Here is a 20,254-nt window from a genome sequence, read left to right as displayed (position 1 = left end):
ATGAATCATGTTCTCAGCTGTTTACAAAGTCAGTTGAATGACAACCACCATAAACCAGTCATGCTTCACCCACCAATACCCCTTTTTTTAAAAAGAGCACTGTATATTTTGTAATAAAGCATGTTGATATGAAAGCAGAATTGATTCTTTACTTTTTTTTCTTCTAACCTTGCCTTTTTAAGCTTGGTTTTTGTCTTATTTATGATCCTGTTTTAATATGTGTTTTTCAGTTAACTGCCTGCATTCATGGGTCTGCAGCTATGCTCTACCCGATGTTCTGGCAGCATGTTTACATTCCTGTTCTGCCCCCACATCTATTGGACTACTGTTGGTAAGGCTATATATATATATGTGTGTGTGTATATATATTATATATATGTATATATATCACTTAGATTCACAACATTTTTCACATTTCTGTATAGTAAGTCTTAAGTCCTCTTATGATGCAACTGTTACTCTAAAAATATATAGTCATATTAAGGAAGCAATCAACCTAGTAAGTAAAAAAAATTATTTTCATGGCAAGATATAATTGTCTATCAGTATGTTGAAATACTTCAATATGAGTGGTTACTATGGAATGCTGCAACTTAGATATTGTGTAATTAAAATCTGTTTTCAGCATATCTGTGTTAAATGTTAACATTTGAATTAAGACTCCAACAGTAGAAGATACAGTGGAGAAGATATTCTCATTTTCTTGCTTTCCTGAACTTCCATTGGAGGTGGGCGAAAGCTATTCATTTTGCTGCGGTCATCTTTTATTATCAGCGTGTGTTTAGAACGTGATATTTACCTAACTTAGGAGAATGGATATAAACCTTTCAAAAACTTATTCATTATCATGATGTGAAAAATTTTGGCACAGCCCATGAGCAACCTCCTATAATATCAAAGCTGGCCCTGTTTTGACCAGGAGCTTGGACCAGTTGCCCTCCTGAGGTTCCTTCCAACCTATTTGATGATTCCACGCTGTCCAGGTGGCCTAAGAAGCCTCCTTATTCACTGTTGTGGTCTCCAGATTAGTGTGTCATTAGGCGTATGTCTTGGACTCTGTGGTTAATGGTTCAGAAGCCTGTCTACAGTGCCCCTCGAACAGTCTCTCGGTTTTTACTTTCTTTTCTAGTGCAAAGCCAAACGGTTTAGCCTAACCAGCCGTAACATCATCTCTCCCGTTTGCTGTGCACAGGAATGGTGGATGAGCACTCTGAGTAATTAATGAAGAGGAAGTTTAAGATGCTGCTGCTTTTAGTTGCTCAGCTGTTAGTTGCTGCTTCCCATGCTCAGTTTGTGTGACTTCCCCTTTTTTTTTTTCTTCCCTCTGTGTACGTAGCAGGGAGATGAAGTGCCCAGAAAGAGTGGCCTTACCTTAAGCTTCCTAGAGAAGTTAAACTTTCAAGCCCTGTTAGAGAGTTAATGGAATTGTTGCCTGGGCATGCAGGGATGGAATTAGTAAGGCCAAAGTTTGGCTGGAGTTAAACTGAGGGATGTAAAGGGTGATGAGAGGCTTCTACAGGCTTGGAAGTAAAAGGAAATCACAAGGAAAATGTGGACCTGCTGCTGCGTGGTCACATAGTCAAGTGATGAAGGACACAGAAAAAGCTGAGGGACTCAATGCCTTTGTCTTTACTGGCAAGGTCTACTGGCTGGCCTTCCAGGCCTCCCTGTGTAGCAGAAATGTTTGTGGGAGTGTGGTGCTTAATGCACTTTTGGGAACGATTTGAAAACATAGAAACAGCCTTCCTCTGCCCCCTAGCATTTTAAAAAGTCCTTCTCAGAAAAAAACAAACTTAAACTTCCTGTGTCATACGATACCATATTTTAAGTGTGGCTCTTAGTGTGGAAGTTGGCTGTTTTTTGTTTGTTGTTTTTTTTTAAGAGCTAGTGTTCTGTGTGACTTTTTCTCTGCATTTAAGCAAGAGTAAGGAACCAGCCGGGATAACTAGCATTTTTAAGTGACGTGCTAGGAACTGAAACATGCAGATTTAAAGGAAGCTTGTTCCTCTGCAGATGATTTAAATGTTAAGTATGTGCCTACGTCGAGGATACACGGAACGGAACCTAAAAACTATTATCTCCTGTAGAAATGAACCTTCAATTTACTCACTGCACAGGAAGGGCAGATTCTAGTCATTTGCACTGCCAGCAGGTGCCCTTTCTCTGCATAATGGGCTTCACATGTGTAATTAACACATGAAGGCTGCTGCTGCCAGCTTTTTCTTCAGGTACATGCTGCTAGGAGTTTTCAGGACAACGATGTGGACCACAAGAGGTTTTTATGCTGGGTTTGAAGATTAGGTATTCATCGACTTTCTGACAAAGACATGTTAAAAGGGGCTAAGTCCAGACCCCGCAGTTGGGAGCAGAAGTGTGCAAAAAGCAAACACTTGGGCAGTGTACTCAAGGAAATAAAGACACAAGTCATTGAGCTCTACTGAATGAATTCTTTCATGGCGTAACACCCTGTCCATGTAACGAATGAACCAGCTAGTGTGTGAAAAGTATTATTTAAAAATATATAATTATTAGGCAGATTGTAATTGCATGCTCACAAATACAACAACTGATTACCTTAGCCAGATATGAACGTTAATTGGAGGGGTAGCTACACACACTGTAATTGTTTGAATAAGTCAATTTAGCAACAAATTATGTGCCATAAATATATTTCTCAAAAGAGAGTCCATCTATTTTGTAACCATGTGAACTTAGAGACATCATTTTTGCCTAGGAGGACTGAGAAATTGGCTCTGTGCTCTCTGCTTTAAAGGCCGTATTATTGCTTATTGGTGTCTGCCTCTTAAGGGAAATGACCTGAGATTATTCAAAATAAAAGAGTTTTTAGTTTAATTTTAATTATTGCCTGGTTATTTCTTTTGCAAATGTAACATAAGAATTTTAAAGAGCTGAAATGGAAATAAAATTTAAAGTAATGAGAATTCTTCAGTTCTTATGAATACAAAATACCATGTTCATTCAGTTGACTGTCCATTTATTGACTGTGCTGTATGATGCTTTTGAATCTTCTGCTCTTTTGAAAATCACAGAAGGGTATATAGACTGTATTACTCATGACCTTTGAAAGTTTTTAAAAAAAATATATTCCACCTGTGATTATTTGCTTTTAATCATTTGAGTTGCAGTGGAAACTTTTCGTATAAAGGAAACTTCTAAGGTCCCGACTGATACACTGACAGCTCCAGGGTTGTGAAATTTGAAATCTGTTGTATTTCCTGGGGAGGGAAAGGGGACACAACTACTATTGGATCTTTCCAGAGCTACAAAAAGGTAGAATAGCTCTCTTTGCAGTGAGCTAATGGGTAGAATAACTAACTCTCCTCCTGCCACTTGAAGATCCTTTTGGCCAACTTCACATAAGAGAAACTTCAGGCTTGATGCAGAGAGCTCCCTTTAGCTGTTGAGAGAAGTGCGCTTTCCTGAGTGAGGCAGGAAGAGGTGGGTGATTGGATATTGTTACAAGTGAATGGCAACTCTGCCACAAACATGCTCAATATGAATCTGTTTCACTGATGTTGTTAAAGCTCAATTTTTTTCTATAGCATTTTGTCCTTTATTGACATTTTACACCAAGTACTTTCAAAACACTGTGGTTTCTCATTGTTTCAGTTTGCTCTTTGCTAATTTTTTTTAACTTGTAACGTGGAAGGGGGGTAATTTTCTTCCCGTTTCCCTCTTGAAAGGTTTTTTTAAACTTAATATTTATGTTCACCTGCATTCCTCATTCACGTACCTAACCACAGAATTGAAAATGCCAAAAGCCTGTATCTTCAGAATGTTTGTTCTCAATACACTGGCTATTTGTACTAGGGATGCTGAGCCAATAATAGTGGTGTAGTACCATGTACATGTATCTGGAATGACTTCAGTCATCTGATCCCTATCGTTTAGATTGGGGGGGGCGGGAGGGGAAGCAAGGGGAAGAGTGCTATATCCTTTATTTTAATTTTTTAATTAGGTACCATTCTTTGATATATTTTCAGCCCAGGGGAATATTTTGGGTGGAGGAGACTAGAAATTGGTGGGAATCCTATCATTAGATTTCACACCTTAATGCACAATTGCTTGTTCTTTTGAATACAGAACAACAGAGGAAACACATGAAGCACTGCTGGTTGGTTTTTTGTTTTGGTTTGTTGGGGTTTTTTTAGAAAAAGTACGTGCCAGCAGGTACCAAAAGTACTGGTTAATGAGATACTGCCATCAAGCATCAGTAGCCAAGCACATACTACTACTTAAATTTGGCCAGATCTTGTCCATCTATTGTTGTTGGAAATTTAAACATTTCTTGATGCGAAAGAAACAGTATATTAATTTTCCTCACTACTTCTTCCAGTTTGTTTTTCTTGTGGCATAAAAACACTCCCACTGTGTCTGTTTTCTTCCTTTTTGCACTCAGTGTCTGTGTTTAAAATCAGCCTGTAAGAAAAGCCTGTCTTTGCTGACCTGGTAACACAGCTTAGTACGTTCTCTAAACCCCAGGACATTGTCACTCGAGTTATTCTGTGGGCTTTTACCAGAAGCAACAGTATATTTTCTAGGGTGATTAAAACAGTCTTTTATATTAGATAGACTGCTTAGCAGCCAACATTAATATATTCTGAGAGCCACCTTCTTAGAGCACCCTGGCACAGCTGCTGAACAAACGTTTCTATTGGTGCAGTTTTCCCTTTCTCCAGGAGTTTTTTTAACTCCCTTTCTCCTGTTTTCTAAATCTGCATATAGCTCAATATGCTCCTTTAAGTAGGTGGAGGGGGTAACTGGAGAGCGAGTACTCCTGCTGCTTGGGAAACAATGATTCCTTCGTCATGAGCCTCTCAGTAGGCATTTCGATTTAGCCTGGTACATCTGTGTACTCACTAAAAGCTCTTGTAGTTGCTCTTCTGGTTTCTTAGCTGTATGTTTTCTACATAATTCCAATTTATGCAGCCAAGTTTCTGATTTGCATCAATTACCCCAATAAATTTCAGATTGAGTTCTGTTGCATTTCAATGAGTCATCTGAAGAGAAATCAGGAGACTACCTTAGAGAGTAAAGTACTGCTGGTGTGAGAGCGCGACACATTAAGTCAGTATTTGTATATCAAGACGTGAACTTAGTAAATGTGATCTAATCGATTTTCCTAGAACAATGAAGCAAAATGGTGCAAATCCCTGTGTAGCTGTAAACTATGAATCTTTTTGAGATCCTTGGGTTTTACATTACTTTTTCTGGTGAATTGCAGTATTTTTTAAGGGTGGGTTTTTTTTCACTTAAGAGGAAATGTCCCTCTATTTCACCTGCTTCTCTTCCAATTAGTAGTTGCCCACCTCTTGGGAGCATAATTAAGAGGTCTCTAGTTAGCCTAAGGAAACGAATTAAAGAAATTGTAAAAATGCAACTGTAGTACATGGGCAATATATAGCCATTAAGTCCACAATATCCATATTCATGCTTATGCATTGCTACTTTAATGATTTGATATTTACCTATATAACTCATTTGATTATAAATAAGGCTGATTGCATTGGGAACCAGTGTAGCGCAAGAGGAGTAATAACCTTTCTTTTTGTTCCAAAAGACTTAGGCAGGCATTTTGTTTAAGCAGTAAATATGTGCAGTAGAAATTGATACTTCGTAATTTTGCACTTAATGGATATTGGTCTCCATCAAACAACTTTGAATAATTAGGAGTTGTGGTTGTAAGAAGCCCCAGGACTGATGAAGTGTCAAGCAGTAGGTAAAGACTGGTCTGAAGGGCAGTCTTTAATCTGTCATGGGTCCCAGAAGGATTAAAGGTTGTGGGGAGCGTTTCTCCTGTTTATACAAGCAGTGTGTCTTACTGAAGTTCACTTGAAAGTCTTGGAAATACACATCTAACCTGATAAAATATTAAAAACTGCTTGAGCGTTTCATGTCTCAGGACCTGAGTAGCAGTTAGGAAGAACTATTATAGTGTGCTCTGAATGGGGAAGAGGAGGCACACGATATTGCCTTGTACAGGATGGTAGCTGAGTATTTAAGTAATGGCATATGATTAACACATGATAAAGAAAAATGGCGCTAAAAGCAATTTATGTAGCCTGACATGAACCTTCAGCATTTACTTTTAGGTATGTTTCCTTTCCAGTCAGATCGATGAGTGATGACAGAAGAATATAATCTCTCTGGTAGATTTTATTGGAAATATTTATGCTCTTTACCAGAATTATATTTTATTGAGGTTATTTATGATGTTTGCTTAGTTAAACTTTTGGGAGTAGAAGGAGCTATCACGGTGAATTATCCTTAAAATATCTTTGCTTTTGCTTTGCTGTTCATGTATCATTGAACAATAATGTCAGTTCTGACAAACAAAATGAATTTTGATAAAACAGATATTCAGATAATTTTATTTTTGTTATCCATAGAGAAAGCACTTTAAGGTCCACATTTGGGTGGTGAACAGTAATGGTTATTTTAAAGCAGTTTTGAATAAATAAATTTCACACAAATGCACCTTCAAAAACAGGTGCTCCATGGATGCATCACAGACCTGCTTTTCTCCATGCCTGTCACCTTTCACACAAACTAAAATCTGCATTTGTTTCCCTTGATTCTCTGCTGGGATGTTTGTAGATGCCTCCCATTTGTCATTCCTCTTTGGTGTCTTTCAGTCATTACAAGCAATGGCTTTTGTGGATAAAAATGAGTTAATTTCTTTTCATATATTCCCATAACTTGGGAAATTCTTTGTTAGTCTTCCAATCTAATCCATTTCTAAATGGTGCGTGTTTCTTTTGTTGCCTGTCTGAAATGTGGCCTTTCTTATTCATCTGTGTAGCTCCAGGCGTCTTTGCCTGAGCTTTGACCATTCAGTGTTTTCCCTCTGACTTCTGTAAGCCAAGCAATTGCTTATACATGTTGGAAAAAGTTCTTACAGGAATTATTTTTGTATGGTTTTGTCAACCTTCTTCATTTACCTTCTACTTTCCCCATCTTCTCTTCTGCATCAAACATGCTATTCATCTTCCGGAGCCCTTCATAGCGTGTACCTTGTCTGCTTGTCATTCTCTTGCACTAGTGCCATGTCCCAGTGCCCCGTGATGCAGTTTTTCACCCATGTGTTAAATGTTTCTCAAAGAAATACCCAATGTCTTCTTTTGTGCTCTACCTCATTCCCTAGTGGAAATCTCTGCAACTATTCGTAAAACTAACACAAATACTTGCAAAACTATTATACCTTAACAAATCACTGCTTCAAAGTTTCCTTTTTCATATTGATCAGCAAAACCTGAGCTATTTTTTCTATCGGTGGGTACGCTAAAACCACTCTTTGTAGTTCTATAGTATCAAATTGTTCCTCCCGCTTTCTCCTGTCTGTCCAAGCGTACGCACTGTACAGCCCATTAAGCACCTGACTGGAGCCCTTTAATGTTTAGTAATACAAGTTTAAAGAAATAACAGCTTTCAAAACACTGCTAAAAGTCAGGTTACTGTAGCCTTTATGAACCCCTGTAATAGTTTTATATGCTGTATTGCCTTTACATGTAATGTCTGTCACTAGAAAATTGAAAAGATGATTCATTGCATCCAAAGCTGATCCATATATCTTAAGCTGTATCTTTCCTGTAATTCCTTGAAATCTTACTGGGGGTGCGTGGTTTTAAGGGTTTAGGCATTCTTATTTTTCTTTTGTTGATAAACTGGAGGATTGAAAGATGGACATGATACAGTTAATTAACTTTTACAGGTTCAGATTTTCCTATGCTTGGTGACAGACTCTACTTTTGGACACGTTAATAAATGGCTGGTTTTCTGGAATACTGCACTCTTCCTGCTTCCTTTCATTACATTAGCCAAGGTTCCACTAGATGAGACATTTGCAGTCTTAAGACTTCCTGCCGAGGTTCAGACTTTGTATTTTTGAGATTGAAGCTGTCGTGTTCATGAAACTACTTAATTAGAAACACATTCATTTCAGTGCATACTGGAGGAGTCTTGAGCAGCATAGCCAGGCACGCAGGGAAGTTGAGCATTTGTGCAGCTCTCAGCTAAACCAACGGTTTATACTTTGAATATAAAATTACTGGGTATTTTCTTGCTCCTGGAATGTGGCCATTGGAAATGAAGAGATGTGGGTGAGAGAGAGAGCATTTGTCGCAAATAAAACATGCAAAATGACAAATAAAAATACTCCTCAGTTGAGCAGCAATCCATATGTAATAAGTTTGTATCATGTTGTATAGTAAAAATTTCTATCCAAGAGCTTGGATGTATGTTCTGGTTCTCATCTGTGGAATTCCCAAGGAAGCAGAACCTTCAGGATTTGTACCAAGTTAGTTTCTGATTTAACAGTCCCTCTGGGCTGTCTCTCATAAGGTGCTGTACTGGGCGAAGCTTGGGCAGGGGCATTCTTGCCAGCCTAGGCAGTTCAGTAAGTTGTAATGTAATGTGATACACAGCACTTCAGTATTCTACAAATGAACTTGTAAGGTTTTTTTGAAGTTATATATGTTTAATGTCTTCAAAAAGAAAAAAAGTGTTTTCGTGTAGAATGTCTAATACAGGGGCTGTTTCCATCTCTTGGTGCAGCATCCAACAGAGTAGCAGTTTTAGGTGATAAATATTTAGGTGATAAAACATGATAAATATTAATATGCATATCAGTAAATATATTTTTTTAAAAGGTATTTCTCATGAAAATGAGAAGCAGGGTGATTTTTGCCGATCTGGTGTCTTTCAGTAGTTTTTTCAGCACTGTACTTCTCTTACTGAGCAGTAGGCACCGGTTTATCAAAGCAATATGGAAGATATTTTAATCCAAGGCAGTACAGTGACATTTCTCTCATTTTTTCATCTGAAATTGAAAATGAGCTCTTCGAGCTTCTGTATCCAAAATGAAATGAGGCTCTATTTTAAAAGTTGTGTCTGTCTGTGTGCTTTCCGTTTAACAGGCAGTACATGCCATATTTGCAATTAGCAGCTTTGGCATCCTCTTTGATGTGTTCTGATAAGCAGTGCAAATACAAGCTTTCCCTGATCAGTTGAGTGGGAGTCCTGTAATAAGCTTAATATTAGAAATACTGTATACACAAAGATACAACTTTCATTCAGTATTCTTCTTGTGTTATATAGTCCATGTTGGTGTTTGCTAACATCATGGAAGAGAAGACGGAAAAGATCAATCTTGCTCTTAAATGTTAGCATCCTGTTTGATAACAGAAGTATCACGACTGTGTTTGAGGCTACAAATTTGGCCTAAGAGCCTCTTGGTGTACTTAAGTTTTGTGTTCTGAAGGGAATAATGGTATCAGCGTATAGCCCAGTAACTCTGGAGTTTATCAGAATCTTCAAAAATAATTTTTATATTTTTCTTTCATAAATGTAAACTTTTCAAGATTTATACTTAAAAATAAATTGTTTAAAATGTGTCTGTACCCGTATTCAAAGGATTTAAAACTTGTAGTACCGGGTGATATGTATACATTAAATTAACCACTTAACACTACAACAGGATCAATTTTTCTAAAGAATACTCTTAGAAAAAGTCTGGGTATTTTTTTGAAAACTGTAACACATTTTATTTGTTTTTAAAAAAAGACCCCAGTATTATAGATACGTTTAATAGCTGTCCTTATATACCTGTCTTAACTTAGTCACTTAGAAATTCTGATGTCAAGAAAAATTAAAGTCTTACAGTAGTGAGAGGATATTGCATAGTACAAAAAGTCTTTCAAATATGGAATAAAATTTTGTTCACATGTGGTTTGTTTATATATATTTTTTTTTTAAGCAAAATCTAATCCAGTATCCCAGTATTTTCCTGTGGCTAATTTTATAAGTCATATGTGTTAATCCAGTGTTATGAGAATGTAAAGCTAGGTTTTCTTCCTCTTTGCAGTGCCCCAATGCCCTACCTCATTGGAATACATTTAAGTTTGATGGAGGTAAGTCTTTCTCACCATTTCTGAAACTATATATAGTTTTATGATTTAGAGTTAAATTCTGCAAGCAATTAGACATTCATTCATATGCTTAAAAATGAAATAACCCTGTTAATTTGGGAGTGCCGAGAGAATTTAAGTTAAGCATACATGATAATGTTAAATTTTAAAGGAGTCTTGGTCGATACCTTGTACTCTTTGGGCATACTTTCTGTTTGCAGTTCAGCAGTGACGAGCTCACGTTGTGTTCCCCTCTCCATCCTGTTGCTTCATTTAATCAGTTTACTGCCTTAGTTTGACTCTGTATTCACAAAGGCAGAGTCGATATTAAACCAAAATGTTGACAGTTACAGTTCTCTTTTTAGGCTTTTGCAGACAGATTGTAATTTTTTTAATGTTCAAAAGATCTGAAGAGAAGGAACTTGCTGTTAATGTTAACACAAAGCTGGCAGAAAACCAGCCCTCACAGAAAGCTTCACATATAAACAATTCAGAGTAACTCATGTGACTTTTTAAAAACTCTAAAAGTGGAAATAGCACATTTGCTTTTGCTTCCAGTACTGGTGAAACAGTTGATGACTTTCCTCAAAAGCATCTGGAGGACAACATAAGCTATTAATTTAGATCCCTATGAAAATCCTAGTTCTTATTAATTGTGCCCCTTTACACAGGAGGTCTGAACAACGTGTATATGCTCCGTGTGGGAAGAGGTATTCCTGCCCAGAAAGCATTGCCTCTTTGTCGGCTCTTAAATTAGCAGGCAGTGTTGGACTGGTAGGAGTTGCAAATGCCCTTAAAAGTTAATTGGCTCGTGTCCCTGTTTTAGATAGATGTGTTTGGAAATTTAGGCTTAATGTTTAGGATACATAACAATTTACAAAGCTGAGTTTTACATCACGTAAGGTAATGCATATTACTAGAATATTTGTTCTTATATTGTCCATAAAAATGTGTAATTTCTCTGGAAATATCAATCAAACATATATTCTTTCACTAGGGCATATGTATGTAATAATGATACTCCATGTCTTTGTGTGTTAAAACTTAGACTAGTATGCTGTGTAACTTCCCCCTTTTTCCAGCGTTACTGTGAAGTAATTTTAGAAGTCACTCTTTTCGTGAGAAGCTAGATGGAATATGCAGGACCTCTTTTTTCTTTTTTTTTCCTTACCATCTTGGGTACAGATGATTTTTTTATGCCCTTTATATTGCTAAATAAAGTACAGAATTGCAGTACAATGTGTTAGTGAATAAGCAATTATTTTAAAAGTCAACACGTACGTTTGTTTGCGCATCATATGCTTATGTTAGAGGGGTTTCTGATAATTACCCTTGAATACTGCATAGACAGGACCAAAGTAATATCTAGGAAGAAATAGTATAGCATATATTTTTCATATTGATCAAGAAACTTTCTGCCCCATATCTGTACCAGGTAATCATTGGCATGCTTATTATGGTATCTGTCTATTTGAAAAAGAAGGAAGAGACCTGGTAGAGGATGGGATAATATCTCAATACAGATACTTGTCAACTTTCACAAATATTTTTGCTCACAAAGAGCTATGTGGTTAGCCTGGCAATGGGTATAGAAAAAAAATTAATAATTACACCTTGGAGTTGCTTTGCATGATGTCTCACTCCTGCCTTGCCACATAAACCCATTACCTCTTCCTTTGTCTCAGTTTTTCAGATTGCAGGGCTCTGTAGGCCTTCCAAACTCCATCTGTAAAAACTCAAAAAAAGGAGTTGTTGTTGGAGAAGCCAATTTTTATCCGTTTTAGTAACTTGTGAAAAAATCTGTTTAGTACTAAATCCAGTATGGCTTTTGAATAGCCGGAGATTCTGGAACACAGACACACTTTGGCAAAGTACAGTTATTCAAAGTGCCTTATGAAATAAATTAAATAAATAAAACAAACTGTCTTCTCTCCTCCCTCTGCTCTTAAGGATAAATTGAATAGTTCCAGATAGAAATGCATCTTCCAGCTAACTGTGCTTTTTCCATTAAAAAATAAAATAGAATCACACAGTGGTCTATTGTATCTGTTTGTTGGCAAGTACTGCATAATTTCTCTGTGCCTTGGGCAAAGGAAAGGTGACATTTGTCAAATGAGCTAGACAATTACTAGTTTACCTCTTTGCCTGTTTTTGATGCTGAAAGCTTACTCTCTTTGTCTTTTTCTTCATATGTAGGTATAAAATTGTGTGGTTTATTTGTTAGAATAATAACTTCGTAGCAACAGCAATTTTTTTCCCATGATCTAGCAGTTGTGTATTTTTAAAAATACAATGTATTAATTTTTCCATATAAAAATAATTCTATAAACTACAACTAAAAACTACTGTCATTACTCAGTATTCATTTTTCTTTAAATGCTGAAATTTCAGCAAATAGATCTTTAAAAGTGTTTTGTTAATCCACGTGTTCTAGTTTCAGGATAAGGGATTAATTCCCCAGTCTTATATGCAAGTTAAGACAGGTGGACTCTTTATCTACTGTAGAGCCCCATGGGAGTAATTGCAGTTATATATAGGCTCACGGTTCTGCTCCAGCAGCTCCAATTGCAGAATTTGTCATTGTTGTGTAAATGTTAGTGGAAGCCTAAACTTGCACAGAGAAAGCTGTGGTGGAAAGGGGGAAAAAAATTTTTTTCTAGCTTTAGTGTTGTTTCTGTGGGATTTTGCTATCCCTATCTTGGAATGGGTCCTCTGGAAGAAATAGAGCAGAAATGCTAATGATTTTAAACAAAATACAACCTCTCTCTCACCTCAAAAGATTTTTTTTCAAACTATTGTGTATCTTAAAGTTAGTTTGCAGTTTCCCATGTTACACAGGGTCTCTGTAGAAGGAGCAGTTATTTTAATGGAAAATGACAAATTTTTCTTATGATTAAAATATCAAGCATATCCATTGACTGTTAAATCTAATTTGCTGTGACTGAAATGTTCTCCAGTGAGATAAGATAATCTCCTGTTATAGGTCAGAGGGCTCCAACTGATTTATGAGGGAAAATCTTGGTAGAAAATATAGAGCTGTGTTTTGTGCTCTTATTTTTCAGCTTTTCTATCATCACCTAGTTAGTCATTCTTTATAAGATTTCCATTTAGCAATCCATAAAGTGACTTCAAAGAAGGCTAAAAGTTTATAAGCTGTTAGATAAGCAAGGCTGGAGCTATCACATGAATAATGGAACATGCTTACGGAACTAATTGAATTCATATTAGATGAAGATAAGTACTTAGTACTGATAAATAATGAGATAGGAAAATGAAACTCTATCAAATGAACACATCCCTTTCATAATCTTGTTTTATTTTCTACCTGTGTACTGTATGCTATTTTAGTGTTCAAATTATATTAAATTGACCTTTGTGTTATAAGTGGTGTCAAACTTAGCTGGCAGCCTTTTACATTTTGTCATAGTAAACGATTGTTTCAGCAACTGTTTCTGTAGCAAAGGTTATTAGTGTGATGGCGCTGATGGAAGAGGAATGCCCTTGACCTACCTATTGGAATTTAGGCACATGTGGTTTTGATTAACCAGTGGGGATAGTTCGGTATAGCTGTCAGATACTGAGCTGCTGGCTGTATACTCTTCCGTGCCAGGCTTCCAGTCATTCGAGTAACAGTAGTGCCCACCCTTATTATGCTCTGTTCGGGACGCAAACCCAACCTTTAGAGTTCAAGTTAATGATTAGAAAAGTATTTCTTATACTTTTTTTTTTTTTTTTTTTTTTAATATTCCGGTCACTCAAGGACTTTTTCTGGGACTTCAGAATTTTAATTCTTGCAAGATTATCCAGAAGGAATTTGTGTGTGAAACTACATTGCATTTGTTAGAATGATTTTCTAACATTTTTCCTAAGCAGAAAGGACAGTTGTGCATATCATAAATGCTATATGAGCAGATTTTTGTTTTATTTTAACCTGGCATGAGTAAATATGTTCGTTAGGAAAAGAAGGTTCACTAAATTTCATGCAGTCTTTAATATGCTAGGACATGGCAGGTGATCTCACTTAATGTCGATAGTCTCTTCCTTATGCAGACAGATGAATGGAAAGCTGCGTGTTCAGTCCTCCGAACGCCACGCACGTATTTGGGAAGCACTTTTTGGCATATTTACCTGGTCTTTTTCAGATAGCCATGAGGAATCCTCTGTTTGTGATCCAGTCTGGTAATATGCCAGTTGGCATGCACCGAGTCGGAGCTAACAAACTCTGAGAAACAGGTTACATCAGCTTGGGCTTAGTACTGACGGTGCCACATGGCTTCCCCTTGCCGCAGACGACACCCTGAGAATCCATTGACCACTGGCATCTTCCAGTGGTAGTGTTAATTGTTAATTATATTTTTTGATTGGGGTGAGGAGTAATATTTAGCTTTTTCCATCCATTTATAGTTAGTAAATCACTGCCTTTTCTAGCTATAACTGAAGAAGTGTAGCTTTTTTACAGGGTTTAAATGAAGGGGATATATATATACACACACACACACTTAAATCCAAGTCTTAGTAACTAAATTACATTTAGTTTTTTAATAATATAGATATGGCTGTACATGGTTTCAGGAGTATCGACAAAAATGCATTTAAAAACATGACAAATTACTTTGGGAGTTGTCTTTTATCCAATTATTGGAAAAATTGAAATAATAACTGTGTTTTAGTAAGAGATTCTCTGTGTGTGTATGTTTGAGGGGTAAGTTTTAAGAAAGACAAATACTGCAGTACCAAGTAGACTTACCAGTAAGCGTAGAAGGTTTTTCTTCTGTTGTACAATAGTGTTAGATCAGCACTAGTGATGTTTGTCACTCAGTTGGCAACAGCTGCTTGTGATAAGGATCTTGAGAATCACCTGTACAGGATCAGGGTACTGCACATCAAGGGTGGGAGATGGGCGGAAGAGTGGGAGATGCACAGGAGGGGGCAGCAGCCCACCTGCTGTGCCCAGATCAAAGGGTTGAGAGGTCAGGGGGCACATCCAGCTTAACCAGATTTGTCTGCTGAATAGCTATTTCAGATTGTAAATCTAAGGGTGATTTCATTAAGTCCTTCTGGCTGCTGTTGGGGCATGAAATAATAAAATTTTATATCCGTTGCCTTTCCTGCTTCTGGCAGCCAGATTGACACATTGTTGTCTGCAGTGTTGTGGTGTTTTTCTTAAGAAAATAAATGGAAACTATTAACTAAGTAGAGACAAGCCATTAAGCAAATGGATTTTAGACTTGCTGTGAATCATACTTTCATAGTAATTTCAAATTTAATGTACAAACTAGCTACTAAAAATGTTTAGGTTTTGTTAAGAGTTTTACCTTTCTGAAAGAATTATTGGAAGGTACATTTTCTTTTTTCTGTGACAACATTTTTTAATATGTTGATCACATTTGTATCTGGTTATAAAACCTCATGATCAACTTGGTTTATATTTTGGCACCAATTTAGCCATGAAGTTATGCAAACCCGTTTTTTTGGGGGGGAGGAGGGTGGTGTTTGGTTTTTTCTTTTTAAATGAACTATTCAATAAAATTGTTCATCTGAAAAGAGTTTAAATTAAGATTTTTTTTTTTTATGGTAGGAAATGCAAAAACCGCCAACTGGAGGCAGTGATAATAAAATAACATTTAGTATAAACTTGTGCTAGTATTATTGATGAATATTGCTTCTAGCACGTGATCTGTGTGAGACAGAGGCGCACCCCTTAATACTTCTATTACAATATAGTTTCTCGGTGTTTTTGCAAACTTCCACATAAAACATTTAAATTACTTCAAGTGTTTGGCTGCTTGTGAGCAGGACAGACGCACTAACTGCTGCTTATTTACTGACCTGGTGTTTAAGGCCCCCTGGAGTTTGTTTGAAAAGTTAAGAGATTTTCACAGTAAAGGTGCCATTTCTGAAATTTAAAGTGCTCTTTTCACCAGGAGATAAGTTCTCTCTGATTAAGTCAGTAATTCTTACTAAGCCATGTTTATAGAGGCCATAAACAATGGGTTCAGTGTGCTTGTTAAACCAGCTTTCCATACCTCTCCACTCTTTTAAAAAGAGACATTTAAAATAAAAGGCAGGTGTAGATGTTAGTTCAGTGTGATGGTTTTTAGATGATTGATTATGGCTACAAGTAATTCAGTAAGGATGGTTGAGAACGGTTTGCAGTAGTGATATGTGATGCACATTTTCACTGAATCACTTCTTTTTGACTCAGCAAATCCCTAGTCTGTAGTAAAATTAGATAAGGAAACTGTAATCTTCGTATTTCCTCTTGTTCTTTGCTTCTCCACATTTTTTTCAGCAAAATATGAACATACTGATTATAGCCCATTCTGTTTAACAGGTGTCACTTCATTTGTAAAATTTTGTTTAGGTATTCAGGAAGTTGTGAAATATGGAATGTGACTGTATATGGCTTAGTGGCTGTCCCTTCGTATTTTGAGAAAATTACGACAACGTGCAAACTGTACCTGTGAAAATGATCTACGTGTAGTTGCGATTCAGAGAGTCCAATGGGATTTGATGTGAGAAATGCAGTTGGATGCTGGGAATGCTTACTAAAATTCCAACAAGAGAGTAAATACTTTTATTTCCAGGTCAGTTGGGCTGATAGGTACTATGTTTAGCAAAAGAACCATTTGATTATTTGACAAAAGCCCTTATAACTATCCGATAATATCTTTATCAAAGATTATAGTGAAAGGAAAGATGATAAAAACGGATAAGGATTAAGATGAATTGTTCAGTCTTCATTTCTCTAGGAGGAGCCACAATTGAACCATTGAAAAATTGTATTTTTTCAAATGCATTGTGAAACAGATGCTATAAATCAAGTCAGTCTCAAGTGTTTTATTAAATTTGAGGGTTTGTCTCCAGGAAAATCCACTGTCTTAATACAATATTGAAAAGTTTTAAAGTAAGGTTGTGCTCTTCATGGTGTAAAGGTATAACACAGCAGAGTTTAATATTAGCCTTCCTTTTGGGTGCGATTATTTCTGGGCCATGTGTGGAGATGATTACGTTGATCAGCATTTATAGTCCTTGCACCATGAGCAACATCCTTTTGTACTATACTCCTTGGCAGATATCCGCTTGTCACAAGCCTATTCTTTGCTACAGAAAACCTCAACATTTTGCTGAAGGGAAGGTACAGATTCATCACCAAAGTTACAAAACCACCCATTGACAAGTTCAAGCACGTTTGTTGCTTCTTCGGCAAGAATCAAGAGAAGGTTTTAATTCCTTCTGTCTTGTCCTACTAGCACTCGATTTTGACAAGCTTCTGGCTTTGGTTAAGTACGTTGCAAGACCTTTTTGTTGGAGCTTTTTAGACTCCTCTGAGTATAAGTGAGATTTTTAATTTTCTGAAACAGGAAGGAGCAAATCAGTTTGTCTGGTGCTTCCGGACTCCTAGAAGGAGCAAGACTCCTGGATTGCTTTAGAGTTTATCAGATGCAGCCAACAGAGTGACCTTTGGTTCCTGAAATGTAAAGGAAAGTACCTGGTCTGTCATGCAGTACTTGTGCTTTTTATATGGAAAGCATTAAATGTAATATTCTTCCATTTAAGTTAAAGACAGTTCTCATGGAAGACCTAAACTTAAATGTCTACAAAGTGTTTTTTATAGTTGTTGGCTTACCCCCCCCCCCGCCCCCAAGTACACAGCAGTTTTCTTTATAGACAGAGGACTGAGCCTTGAAAACTGAAGGTAATTATTTAGATGCCTAAGGCTCAACTTTGCCATTGTTTTAGAGCTTTAGTTCCTTTCTTTTAAAGGAAACAATTCTCCCCACCCTGCAAAACCTTAATTAAAAATTGAGTATGTTTTTGTTCATTTTCCTCCTCAGTAACTTGGATTTGGTCCCACATATAGGTATGTTGGTACTTAAACATTTGTTTACAGTGTCACTGGGAAATGTCCTTATTTACCATATTCTATAGTTCTGGTCTTTCTGATTTTGAATTTTCAAAACTGTATTTGAAGAGGGCTTTAAATATATATGATTAGTCAGTCAAAAAACCAAAACAAACAGAAAAAATTCAATTCTCCTGTTAGTGGAAAAAGTGTTAAAATAAATATTTAAATGCTGTTCTTTTTCATATCAGTGATTCATTTACTGTTGTTTAAGCAGGGAAATAAAGTCTGACAATGTTTAAATTTGCTTAGATCACCAATAACTTCAGATACTTAAAGTCAAAGGTACTAATGATCGTTCTTTTGAGAAATAGGTTATGCTTTTCTTTTGTGTGCCCATGTACTGTTACAGATGATGTAAACACTCAAACTAGATTAGAGATATTTTTTCTCTCAGTTCATGGGAACAGGGTAAAAAGTTTAGACTCGCTGAACATTAAGCAACCAGGATATGGTGGAGTTGTTTTTCTCTTAGCTTTTTTCTTTGTAATTATTTATTTATTAACCTCTGGTAATGTCCATTTTACTTAAATACAGTTGTAAACTTGTCTCTGTTGGAGTTCCAAAATTCAGCCTGGAATTTGGAAACCAGTTCCCATCCCTGACTTACTGCAACTCTTAACTCCTAGAAAAGCCACTATTTATTGTTATTTGAATTAATTTCTAAATAGAAAAAGATATACTTGAAACCTTGACTCGGCTAAAAACTGCTAAATGTGCAAACAGGATACCAGAATTAAGATAAACAGTAGTAGAGGTGCTTGAAATAAATCTTTGTTTGAATAATCTCTAACAGTAACTCTCTAATTTCAAAATTTTCAGTATGCACAATGTTAAGAACTTCCCTCTGCAAATTGAAAATTAATTTTTCAACATTGTAAAATGTGACTAAATAAAACAAGCAATGACAAAGACAGGAATGTTGGTTGTTTTTAAAATGCTTGAAGTTTTGTAATGCCATGATGTTATGCCATTACTTGTGTCCTTTATGCATCAGATTTAACTCTTCATACTTATATTTTCCTTTCCCTTTTCTTGAATTTGCTCATATTTAGAAAGTAAGAAACATGGCCCTGGAAGATGTAGTGATTCTTAATGTAGACACCAACACACTGGAAACCCCTTTTGATGACCTTCAGAGTCTTCCTAATGATGTGGTATGTATGAAATGATTTTTTCAACTATTCTGTTACTTAAAAGTGTAAATCCTTCTGACCTGTTCAGTTTGTAACTGAGGTGTCTCATTGTGTTACTCTCATTATTATAGGTAAATGACTTTACCTCAATTCTTTCCTGTTTTGAAGTGTTAAGCAATGTTTGTCTGAACATTTGCAGACATATTTTTAAGCCTCCTAATAAAAATCAGCTAATGCTCACATAAGCTAGAAATGCTGCAGCAACCCAGTTTCAATTTTGGAATAGCATGATCAAGTTTCAGGTCATCTAAAGAGTTAGTCTTTCATGGGTAAAAAAGACAGATTATAAGCACGCAGGTTATGGTATGTCTGAACAGGAAACAAAAATTCAAACTTCTTTCTTTATGGTGTGAAAAAGTACTACTATTTGAAACCATCTTTATCCATTCCATTAGGAAAAACAAAATTTTTTTAGATAACTTTTGTTTCCAAATGAAATTGTGTGGGTTTTTTTCCTGTGACTTTTTCCAGGTGAGCTTTTATGAACTTTGTGCATTTTATATCTTGAGTTGTGATATCAAAAGGACTACTTCATATTCACTTCTAGCACTGCTCAGTGCATATAATTCGGAACTTATTTTCTTTCTTATTCAAACTTTTTATTGGTAATTTATTTCTTTTTTAATAACTTGATAGAAATGATGTATAAATACTTGATCTTTCCCTTCAATGGCACAAAAATACATCCAGCTTGCTACTTGTTGCTGTTTTCTCCACTAAGGAAGCTGAGAGGGAAGAGCAGTAAAGTGAGTAAGAGTGTAAGAAGCTATTTTTAAGTCAGAAGGTGACCGTTTAGGAGAAAACGGCAGGGGAAAATCTGGATTTCTTTTGCTAGTTCAAAATATTGTGCTGACAGTTAGATCTATACCTTTTTATGTGTAGTTGAGAAATAAAATTGATATGCAGGGAGCTCAATATAAGCTGGTCTGTTTGAGGAAAAACTCAAGTAAAGGTGAATAGCTGGTGCCTCCTACTGTGACATCCCATCATTTCTCTAGGATCTGTGGTGTGATCCATTCTTCGAAAACAGTGGGCTCTGGATGAAAGGTCCATCTTGATTGTGAACATTTTGGCTTTAGTCAAGCACTTAGTCTATAAAAGTTACTTCCATGAATTTTCCTGGCTTTATATAGTTTTTCATTTTGATTTCACTCCCAGCATCCAAATCTGCCAGCTGGTCATCGCTCGTGCCATTATCCACAACCCGGGGAATGACAGACTTGTAA

At 36.4% G+C, this 20,254-nt stretch overlaps 1 protein-coding gene across 6 annotated transcripts in view; it reads left to right on the top strand.

The window, feature by feature from the left end:
- Positions 1–20,254, top strand: part of DENND1A (DENN domain containing 1A) — a 219,984-nt gene that overhangs the window by 111,712 nt on the left and 88,018 nt on the right. For all 6 annotated transcript variants that reach the window (XM_076355228.1, XM_076355226.1, XM_076355227.1 and 3 more), the window contains 3 exons: positions 231–331; positions 9,884–9,929; positions 18,888–18,989. In XM_076355228.1, the coding sequence (XP_076211343.1) occupies positions 231–331; positions 9,884–9,929; positions 18,888–18,989 (249 nt within the window). The remainder of the gene's footprint in view (positions 1–230; positions 332–9,883; positions 9,930–18,887; positions 18,990–20,254) is intronic.

The sequence above is a fragment of the Aptenodytes patagonicus genome, chromosome 18 (assembly GCF_965638725.1).
Source record: "Aptenodytes patagonicus chromosome 18, bAptPat1.pri.cur, whole genome shotgun sequence".
In the NCBI taxonomy this organism is placed as follows: domain Eukaryota; kingdom Metazoa; phylum Chordata; class Aves; order Sphenisciformes; family Spheniscidae; genus Aptenodytes; species Aptenodytes patagonicus.
Note: the sequence above shows the minus strand (reverse complement) of the source record. Positions and strands in the feature narration are given on the sequence as shown.